Source organism: Opisthocomus hoazin, chromosome 3 (assembly GCF_030867145.1).
Source record: "Opisthocomus hoazin isolate bOpiHoa1 chromosome 3, bOpiHoa1.hap1, whole genome shotgun sequence".
Classification (NCBI taxonomy): domain Eukaryota; kingdom Metazoa; phylum Chordata; class Aves; order Opisthocomiformes; family Opisthocomidae; genus Opisthocomus; species Opisthocomus hoazin.
Window position 1 is genome coordinate 84,116,993 of NC_134416.1, and position 10,284 is coordinate 84,127,276.

Here is a 10,284-nt window from a genome sequence, read left to right on the forward strand (position 1 = left end):
GATACTTCCAGAAAAGTCCTCTGGGGGCGCCAGATAGGTCACGCCCGTGAAATGTGTCGCGCGGCTGCCGTCCGCGCAGGCGCGGAGCTGCGCGCGGGCGGTGTGCAGCGTCACGGCGCGGCGGGCGCGGTTGCATCCGGCTCGTGCGCGCCCGGGCTAGGGGAGTGGCGGCAGCAGCAGCCATGTCGGCCGTGGGGACTCTGGCGTTTGACGAGTATGGGCGCCCCTTCCTCATCCTCAAGGACCAGGAGCGCAAGACGCGCCTCATGGGGCTCGAGGCACTCAAGGTGAGCGGGCAGCCGCCGAACCGGCCGGGGGCCCTCGCGGGCCGGGCCAGGCCGCGCCATGCTGCCGGTCGGGGCGGGGAGGGGGCGCCGTTAGGCCTCGGCGGGAGGACAGAGCCTGAGGTGACGAGGTGGCCCCGCGCTCGGCTGCTGTCCCGTGTCAGGCGCAGGGCGCCTGAAGGCTGTTCTAGGCTCGGAGGGGGGGGAGGAGGCATCGCCCCCGGGGCTGGGAATCCTCCCGCGGCACAGGGTCTGCGGGGTCCCCGTAGCGTGGGTCCGGTCCCGAGTGTGCGTGGCTGCGGGGCCGTCTCCACTGTGGGGGCGGCTCCCCGCAGCCCCCTCCCCGCCGCCTAAAGCTCGGTCGTTGTTCCCGAGGAAGGCCGCAGGTGAGCGAGTAGGCAGTCTTGCGTGAGTCCCTGTGGTTTACAGACTGGTGGAAGAGCAGAGCAAAATTATGCTGGCTTCTCCTTTTAGGCTTGCTTGCTTCCGTTGCTTCCTTGCTTTAAGCCTCGGGGCTGTCATATTAGCTGCTCTGCTTTTGCATGCTTTAGCAGTGCAAGTGCAAGCTGTGCAAGAAAAGGCACGGGAAATATTTTTGGCATTAAAACTATATGCATTTATAGATTTTTTTTTTCTAGTCATAACTGGCTGTTGCCAGTTAAATTATGCCATTTATGTTAGCGTTTTCCCCCCATGTTCTGCTTAATGTTACGATTTTGGGATGCATGATAACGATTTAACTTATTTCTCCTTTGTTTTATAGTCTCACATAATGGCAGCAAAAGCTGTAGCAAGTACTCTGAGAACATCCCTGGGGCCCAATGGTAATAATGAAATTATTTTACCGGTTCTTTCTCAGTAATTGCTTTTTGGGGACTTTCTAGATTTTCCTTCATGCTTTGAATGTGTTTTTTTAGGCTTGGATAAAATGATGGTGGACAAAGATGGTGAGGTGACTGTGACAAATGATGGTGCTACCATCTTGAATATGATGGATGTGGATCACCAGATAGCCAAACTTATGGTGGAGCTGTCTAAATCTCAAGATGATGAGATTGGGGATGGAACTACTGGAGTCGTTGGTAAAAAAACATTTTAAATTTGTCTTGGCTTTTCCAGCTTTAAAATGCAGCTGCTTCAGCTATTTTAAGATTTATTTTTTTTTTAATGAAGTAACAGTAGCTTTCCTGTAGCACATTTTTAGAATATTTACTGGTTCAGTGTTTTTGTCAGTTCTTGTATTAGAAGTCTTTTATCAGAAAGAAGCTTTAGTGTCTTTTCGAAGTATGGTTACATTTTAAGTTAGTGTTGAGAGTCCTCTTTGTACTTTCAGAATTTTTATGCATAATTTTCTTCCATATTCTGCTACCTGTTTCGCCTTGGCATCCATGCTTCTTTTTGGTGTAATGTAATGCAGTTTTCTTTTTAAGCATAGCAAGTAGGGCGTTGTGTAGGCTTACTTTGTCATTTAAGAAACCTTGAACTGTTAAAATATTACAGAAAAAAAACAGAGGGCATACTTTTTAGTCTTTGATAATGTATTAGAAATTATGCATCAATCTGTAGAAGAGTAAACATTATTTTTAAATTTTGTTTTATAGTTTTGGCTGGAGCGTTATTGGAACAGGCTGAGCAATTGCTAGATCGTGGTATTCACCCTATCAGAATAGCAGACGGTTATGAGCAAGCAGCCCGCATTGCTGTTGAGCATCTAGACAAAATCAGTGACAGCTTTCCAGTTGATCCACAGAACATTGAACCTCTGATCCAGACAGCAAAGACAACGCTAGGCTCTAAAGTGTAAGTCACAAAAAATTCAGAAGAATATTGAAGTTACCCTGAAAACACTTTGAGCTAAAAGGAGAAATCCTGGTGTTTTGATGGATTATTAAATTGTGTTATTGGAGTGGCTGCTGAAGGCTCTTTTGTGTTTGATTTTTGGCTGATTTCTCAATGGACTCAAGTCTCAGGACAAGAAATTGTGACTTCTTTAAAGGGTCAGTTCCATGAGGTTACACAGCTGCAAAATCAATTTCATTCTAACCTGTTAGTTCCAGATTTCTGCATCATAGCAAATTGCAAGAGTAATGCAAACCTTTTGAAAATAGTTATGTGTTATATTTCAAAGGTTGGTTTTGGGGTTGATTTTTTCCCCCCAAAAAATATTTGTAAGTTAGTTCCATAAGTGCATTTTTCATTATAGGTTCTATGTGTAGTATATAAGTAAAGACATAGTAAGGGCTTCCTTTGCAGAGCTGACATAACAGTGGTTTCTGTGACCTGAATGTTTCTTAGTAGTTAATTCTCCTCACTTGCTTCAAATCTGTATCTTGATGATGATGTCCAGGAAGACTACTCAGACAAACAACATTGCATGTTCTGTTTTCTGCCATATTTAGCATCTCTTATTTCTGTGAACAAACAAGCAGGACCCCTTCTTTTAATGTAGTGTACAAAAGTTGTTAGCTATAGTGATACTTATTTCTGTTCAAGATTGATAGAATCACTTTTTTCTTCCAAATTGTGGAAATGTAATGCAACTTCATTGTGTTTTTTTTAAACCTAGAGTTAACCGTTGCCACAGACAAATGGCAGAAATTGCTGTGAACGCTGTACTGACAGTAGCAGATATGGAGCGTAAAGATGTGGATTTTGAGCTGATCAAAGTACAAGGCAAAGAGGGAGGTAGATTGGAAGATACACAGTTGGTTAAAGGAGTGATTGTGGATAAAGATTTCAGTCATCCACAGATGCCTAAAGTAAGTGATGTCCCTGTGTGTGTGTGTCTTGTCTGTAACTACTTGAATAAGGTTGTCTAGCCCACTTCAGATGCTGTCCTAGCATTTCTTAAGTATTTTAACAGTGTTGTGGTTTTGCTTGGTTTGTCACCCATGTATCAACAGAGAAACAGGAGAAGAGCACTAGATTTTTCCTGTTGGAAGAGACCAGGTTAGAATTTACAACAGTCTTGAGAAATGATTGGAGGAGGGGGAATTACTGTACAGCTAAGTGAGAGGACAGGTGCAAGGTTCTATGTTGAAGCAGAAATAATCAGCCATATTGTGTAATATGATTAAGATGCTCAATGCAACTCAGTATCAAGAAATGCTTCTTAAGCTTTATGAGTTGCCATGTTGTCTGTTTGGAACAACCCAGAAGCTTTCCCTTTATTACATTTGGTGTAGGTAAGGTCTCCAAGTCTTTGTGCAGCATACTTCAAGAAAGATGGAAGCAATTTAAAATTTCTGTTGTTCTAAAATATTTTTCTAGTAGGTGACACCGTTTATCCTATAAAAAGGAAGACTGATGGAAAGTACCGGTCATGTAGTACATAAAAGGTGGCTGTATGAGATGAGTATGTTGTATTCTCAATGGCCAAGATGGATAGGGCAAATAATGGTTTCACTGAAGGTTTTTTCTGTTTTTTTAAACATTAAACTGTAAAAAGAAATCACTGATACAGATTGTTAAGGGCTTAAACAGCGTTTTGAAGCTGTGGAATTTGTTCTAAGTGGGTTAGACTACTGATGGACTTATTTGAGTATAGTTAGTTTATTTATTATTTATTTATTATTTGGAATAATAAATAAATAGGTTTATTGTTATTTATTTATTACTTATTTGAGTATAGTTTCACTTTAGAACAAGTCAGGTGTTTCTTCCTGTCTGTGTTTTTAGGGATATGTCTGTATGTTTTGCAGATATAAGGAAAAGATACTACTGAAGTCAAAACTTCACTTTTTTTTTTTTTTTAATCATACAGGTGCTGAAAGATGCTAAAATTGCAATCCTTACTTGTCCGTTTGAGCCACCTAAGCCTAAAACCAAGCATAAGCTTGATGTCACATCTGTGGAAGATTACAAGGCACTGCAGAAATATGAAAAGGAGAAATTTGAAGAGATGGTGAAACAGGTAGTCTTTAAGACGATTTCTCCATTTTCTGCGTTTTTCATGGACTTTACACAAAATAGCGTAGTGCATTGATTTATTTCTGGAAATGAAGTAATAATCCTGATAGGAGGCAACATACAAGTAATTGTAAGGCTATGAATGAAAGTAAAGTTTATATAAGAAAGGTATCAGTCTGGTTTGAAGTTTGCTTTGATCTCTATATGTATGCCAGATGGTTCTTTTTCAAACTTGCATGCAGAGAAAATTAGGAGAATTAAAACTGAAGAAATTGTTTTTCATTCCTGTGTTAGTTCTGATGAGAAGGCTGATGTTGTGTGTTGCTTTCAGATAAAAGACACTGGTGCAAACCTTGCTATTTGCCAGTGGGGTTTTGATGATGAGGCAAACCACTTGCTGCTCCAGAATGAGCTGCCTGCTGTTCGTTGGGTTGGTGGACCTGAAATAGAAGTAAGTAAAAAGTAAAATCTTGTAAAATTGGACTTTGTACCATTTCTCAAATACTTGTTAAGAAACATGCTGTACCAGTTAAAAGTTCAGGCTTGCTAGGTAGAACTGCATAATCATGTGTATGGATCGGTACTGGAGAAGAATCATTGGGGATCTGTGGGAAGAACCTACAGTGAATGGGACTATGGTTTATAACTGGAGTGTGTGCGTATTACTTGTTAAATGTTTTATGTGGCTAGGATTGTTTCTGCTTTAGTCTTGCTGTTTGCAGAATGAAGGCATCGCCTGAAATACTTTGAAGTGAGAGGAAGATACCCTTTGGGAGTAGGCATTTGACAGATTCTCTTCCACTAGTTTTAAAAACATAATGGAAAAGTCTTCTCAAAATAACAGATGGTTGTTTAACTTCAGTTAATCGCCATTGCAACTGGAGGACGCATTGTTCCTCGCTTCTGTGAACTCACGGCAGAGAAGCTGGGTTTTGCGGGGATTGTCCGAGAAGTCTCCTTTGGAACAACGAAGGACAGAATGCTTGTCATTGAACAGTGTCAGAATTCCAGAGCTGTGACCATTTTCATCAGAGGAGGAAATAAAATGGTGAGATGCTTAATTTGTTGCAGATGTTTGATATGTAAGTTGCAGAATGTGGTATTTCTTTCAAAAGCACATTAACTCTTCTGGTTTTGTCTGAATTCTCCTTGCAGTGTGCAAAAATAATCGGGGGGGGGGGGGGGGGGGTGTGCACTTGTGACCACATGTTAGAAGTCACTTGTTAGATTCACAGCCTGTAGTTTTGAATGAAAACTGTTTTCTCACTGTTCGACTACATAGTTCATAAATATAGAAATAATTTTACCTGTGGAAGTTCTAATTTGTTCTTTTCTCAGGGGAGGGTCACTTTCATGAGTAAAGACATACTACTATTTTCAAAAGATTTGGTTTTATTATGGACCCTAGGTATGTCACTTCTGATTTAGTCCAGTGGAAAAAAAAAGAGTCAAAACAAATACACACTCCCAAAATTGAGACCGTTTTAAATGCTCATGTACTTCACCTGGTTCTTGGCTGTACCGTTCGTGAGTGTTAAATTATATTTAGTATAGGTCAAGTCCGACTTTGAGTGAAAAACTTTAGGAATAAAAGAACATAACTCCTATTCTGAGGAGTTCTATAAGAAAACGAAAATACTGCTTTAAAGGTTAGCATAACTTGTTAAATCCTTCTACGTCTGAAGTTGGGAGTTGGCACAGACTGAAGTCTGCAAATAATTTTGGCATTTAAATGGAAGTGTTTTGTGTCTTGGAAATATGCAAGATTGAAAACATTATGTAAGTTTTTTGTGGTTTCAATGTATAGATTTAACAAATAACGTTGAAAAGGCATGTATTTTTTTATTCCTTCTCTGCCACTGGATGTCTTAATAATTTGTGTTTTGAAATAGTGTAACTTAGTAGCAGTAGAGCTGCTTTAGAGCCATGAAAAGATCCTACAGTTTATTTGCAGTTTCCATTTCTGTATTAGGAAATATGTCTTCATAGCCTTCAGTTGTGTTTGTTGTAAAATACATGCTATTTTATAATTCCAGATTATTGAAGAAGCAAAGCGTTCTCTCCATGATGCATTGTGTGTAATCCGGAATCTTGTTCGTGATAATCGTATTGTATATGGTGGTGGTGCAGCTGAAATTTCTTGTGCCTTGGCAGTCAGTGAAGCAGCAGATAAGGTAAGAGATGAACAGTTACAACTTTCATTAATTTATAAAGGGAGAATAAAGATTAAGTCCATCTTACAAGATTCTGAAAAAGCTTCAGAGAGCTTCCAGAAAGTCCGTATTATGGAACTTCCTGACATTCACTGATAACCAGTGTTAAAATTCCTGCTCCTCTCTGTAAAAAGTTGTTACCAGTACCATTTTTCTCCTCTGATAAGAGCATTTTAAAAAAAATTTTTTTTTATTTGCAAGTAGTTATCATCCAGAGGTATTAATTTGGTTATTGAGATGCATATTCCCAAGAAAGTCTGCGTATCATTTATATATTTTATATGTGAAAATCTGCTTTTGCTGACATTGGGGTTAATAGCTGTATGAATCTAAATTTCTTGTCCCCTAGTGCCCATCTTTGGAGCAGTATGCAATGAGAGCTTTTGCAGATGCCCTGGAGGTAATTCCCATGGCACTTTCGGAGAACAGTGGTATGAATCCAATACAGACGATGACCGAAGTGCGGGCTAGGCAAGTGAAAGAAAATAATCCTGCCCTCGGCATTGATTGTCTGCAGAAAGGAACAAATGGTAAGAACTGCAGGCTGGAGAAGGAGGAGCATAACAGGGTTTTCTTTCTCAGAAGATCAAAACTCTATTTTGTCTGCCTTTTTTTTTTTTTTTTTGACTTGTGCATTACTTCTGTTGCAGACTCTTGCCCCATGTTGTAATAAATGGGAATGCAGGTGGAGAGGTAACATGCATGTCTGCCAGGCAGAAAATGTGTCATTGTTTGAAAGCCTTCATTTGGTGGCAACGTTAAAGGTGTTGGTTGACCTTGTGGTGCAGGAATAAAAGCCATCCAGTGTGAGGCAAGAGCAGGCTTTGTTTTAAATACTGCAGTTTTAGTGATCTGGTTTACAGTGCAGCCTTACAAAGAGTTGTTGTGATAAACAGCATGTGAAGAAGTAAACAAAATGTTGGAACTGTCTCTAGGTAGTGTTGTTCACACCAGTACGTATGCATATATAGACCTGTAACAAACATGTGAAGGCTAAGAAACCAATGTATTGAAACTTATTTTTATCTGGACATACACTTTTCCCACTCCTGTTGCTTTTTTCAGAAAAGAAGGTGGCAAATGGGACACAATGTAAGACATTGTGTATGGGTAAATCCATAACCCATCTTCAATTAGGTGCTTCTGCTTTACAGCATTTGAACTTTCATTTCTGTGGTGGTTGCTCAGCCCTTAGGATGCCTCTAATGTTTGTATATGGAAACTGTAATCTTCAAAAACAGTAATGCAGGAAGGTTTAAAGCTGCAATTGGGGAAGACTTAGTTGGGAAAAGAGTTTGGATCGTAATGTTCCAAGATCTTTTGGTAAGAACCCAGGCATAAAACTCTAGTTTGTACAAATTGTTCGTCAACTGTGGTGACCAAAAGTAATCATTTTAAAATTTTCTTTAAAATTACATGGAAATTACTATCGGGTTAAATGTTAAATCTGTGTTTGAGGAGGATATCTAATTCTTCTGCTTCTTTTTGGCAGATATGAAGCAGCAGCACGTTATAGAAACCTTGATTGGTAAAAAACAGCAGATTTCTCTGGCAACTCAGGTTGTTAGAATGATTCTGAAGATTGATGATATCCGTAGGCCTGGAGAATCTGAAGAGTAAAGGTTGAAAACCAAGAAACATGAAGGGGGCCACAGCAGTAGCGAAGACGGTAGTATTCTGATGCTTCATCTTCGGCTGTTTTTTTTGGACGCTTTTTGTTTCGGGTATTGTAATGGCTAATTATTGGAAATAAAACCCAATTTAGCACTGGTGGTTTCAAAACCTGTTTCAGAAGTGTTGCATTTTTTCTTTCTTAGGTGTGAATATTCATAGAAGACACTTCTTGAATATATAGGGAAAAACATCAGTCCTAGATACCACAGTAATAAAATTCCGTGGGTCGGTTTCCATGGCCTGGGCTGTCACCTGGCTGAGTTCAGGTCACCCACTGGGCTGTGCCGTCTCCCAACCACCTGCACGCGGGGGGACGGGGACCGAGCGAGAAGCAGGGGTAGCCTTGATGCTGTGCGAGCACTGTTCACCAACAGCCAGAACATCAGGCTGTTTCCATTGTTGTTCTGGTCACAAATCCAAAGCGCAGCACTGAACCAGCTACTATGAGAAAATTAACTCGATCCCCGCTGGAGCCGGTACACCTGTCCTGTCCACACCGGTCAATCGCATTACCAAGTTGCTGCGAAGCTTTGCCTACCAACTCTGCTTCGCTTGCATTTTCTTCTGGCATGGATTAGAAGCCGTGACTCGTTTCAAACATGAGATGTGGAGAGGGAATGGGCAGGACTGCACACTGCTTCTACTGGTCTGCTCTTGGGTGCCCTGGTCAGGAGACGCAGAGGAGGCAGGGGAGGGAGGGCTCTGTGCGGGCGGCACTGCGACTGGAGGGAAGCAGAGCTGTGGTTGTGCTCGGCAGGTTGCGCGTGGGGCTGGTGCACAGCAGCGTGGAACTCAGTCAGTAACGTCGGACAGATCTGTAGCGTGACGTGCTGGTAGTTCCCAAGGGGATGTGAGCTGAGACCCCATCAAGTTAGGGGGCAGTGTGTTGCTTTGGGGTTTTTTATTTTTCCAAGGGCAGGTTTTGACTGTAAACTGCTACCTAATGCAGAAATCACTAGGGACAATTTATTTTAAAAATTGCAAAATGGTGGTTTGGCTAATCTGGCTTACGGAAATAAAGGTTTTGTGCTCTGTATATAAATATTTTTTAATGTTCAGCCAGACCGTAGTATGGAAAGTCTGAAGCTTGGTAATGCAACTTGGATAGACTTGTAAGAAAAGGAAGACTTTTTATTAGAGGCTCTTCAACAGAACAAACGTATATCGTTAGCATTGTCAATAATGGTTTCATAGAGGCAGCTGGAGGACAAACAACGTTCATCACAGCATGCATCACCCAACTGACAGTATTAAACCAAATTAATGAAACCAGTGCAGCTCAAACTGGCGCACTTTCACAGCAGGAGTAATGGCATTTGTGCTTTGACAGAACAGTGGGGATACCAGCGCTGTGATTTTGTGCTGTGCTCTGCCTCTGGGCAAATAAAACAGAGCAAACACATCAATACTGAGAAGGTTGTGGGAGACAAAAACAATTAACTCAAGTTAATTGTGGTGTGCTTGTAACCATCAGGAAATGAAAGCCTTGCCTGGTGGTATATTTGGGGCTGAGGTCCCACGTCCCCTGCAAGTACTACTTGGTTACTCGAGGGGGAACGTGCGGTTCGCCGCTGGAGGGCAAGGCAGGCGTGCAGCAGCCGGCGTCGGTGGCATCCCGCTTGTTGGAAAGCGAGATGGCACAGCCTGGCATTGCTGACACGGCACGCCTACGTCGTCAGCAAGACCCGAATCCTCCCTGCTTCCTCTCAAGGGCTCAGTTACTTGAGCTGGTTCCATGACTGGCCCCACGGGCTCTCTTAAATCCAAGTTTTCGCATCCTGCTAGGACCCTAACCCCGGCCCTACCTCTCTGTCCCGCCAGTTCTCGCTCCACTGCTACCAGTGATACCTGTAAATGTAAAATTTCCACTTACCAGAGTGACTGTAATTAAACTAAACTAGATCCTTGCTGTTTTGAGAAGACAGGAAAGCTTTAAGATAAAGAGTCTCCTCAATAACACTACTTAGACAAACTTGACTTGCTGTTTGAGAAGACAGGAAAGCTCTAAGATAGAGACGCTCCTAAATAATTCTACCCCAGACAGCTCAGCCTTGGGAGGGCAGATGTACCAAGCTACAGAGATAAAGAGGCATCAAGAGGGCAACAAGACCGGAGCAAAACAACCTGGAAGGACACGGTATACGTAATCTTAGAACTGAGTCTGCGCAGAAACAAAGGTCAACCAGCGGACACTGTGATGAGGA

The 10,284-nt window shown here is 41.8% G+C and overlaps 1 protein-coding gene across 1 annotated transcript; it reads left to right on the plus strand.

Moving 5' to 3' along the window:
• The first annotated feature begins 106 nt into the window (after positions 1 to 106).
• CCT5 (chaperonin containing TCP1 subunit 5) lies at positions 107 to 8,188 on the plus strand. Its single transcript, XM_075416810.1, has 11 exons — positions 107 to 287; positions 1,048 to 1,108; positions 1,202 to 1,366; positions 1,886 to 2,084; positions 2,851 to 3,043; positions 4,048 to 4,197; positions 4,525 to 4,644; positions 5,056 to 5,241; positions 6,230 to 6,367; positions 6,756 to 6,936; positions 7,899 to 8,188. Exons 1-11 carry the CDS (start codon positions 183 to 185, stop codon positions 8,024 to 8,026), a joined length of 1,626 nt encoding a protein of 541 aa, XP_075272925.1. The 5' UTR covers positions 107 to 182; the 3' UTR covers positions 8,027 to 8,188.
• The last annotated feature ends 2,096 nt before the right edge of the window (positions 8,189 to 10,284 follow it).

Coding starts and splice junctions, on each gene's coding strand:
- CCT5 (XM_075416810.1), top strand. CDS start 183: ATGTCGGCCGTGGGGACTCTGGCGTTTGACGAGTATGGGCGCCCCTTC. Junction 2,085..2,850: donor ACAACGCTAGGCTCTAAAGT/GTAAGTCACAAA, acceptor TTTTAAACCTAG/AGTTAACCGTTGCCACAGAC. Junction 4,198..4,524: donor TTGAAGAGATGGTGAAACAG/GTAGTCTTTAAG, acceptor TGTTGCTTTCAG/ATAAAAGACACTGGTGCAAA.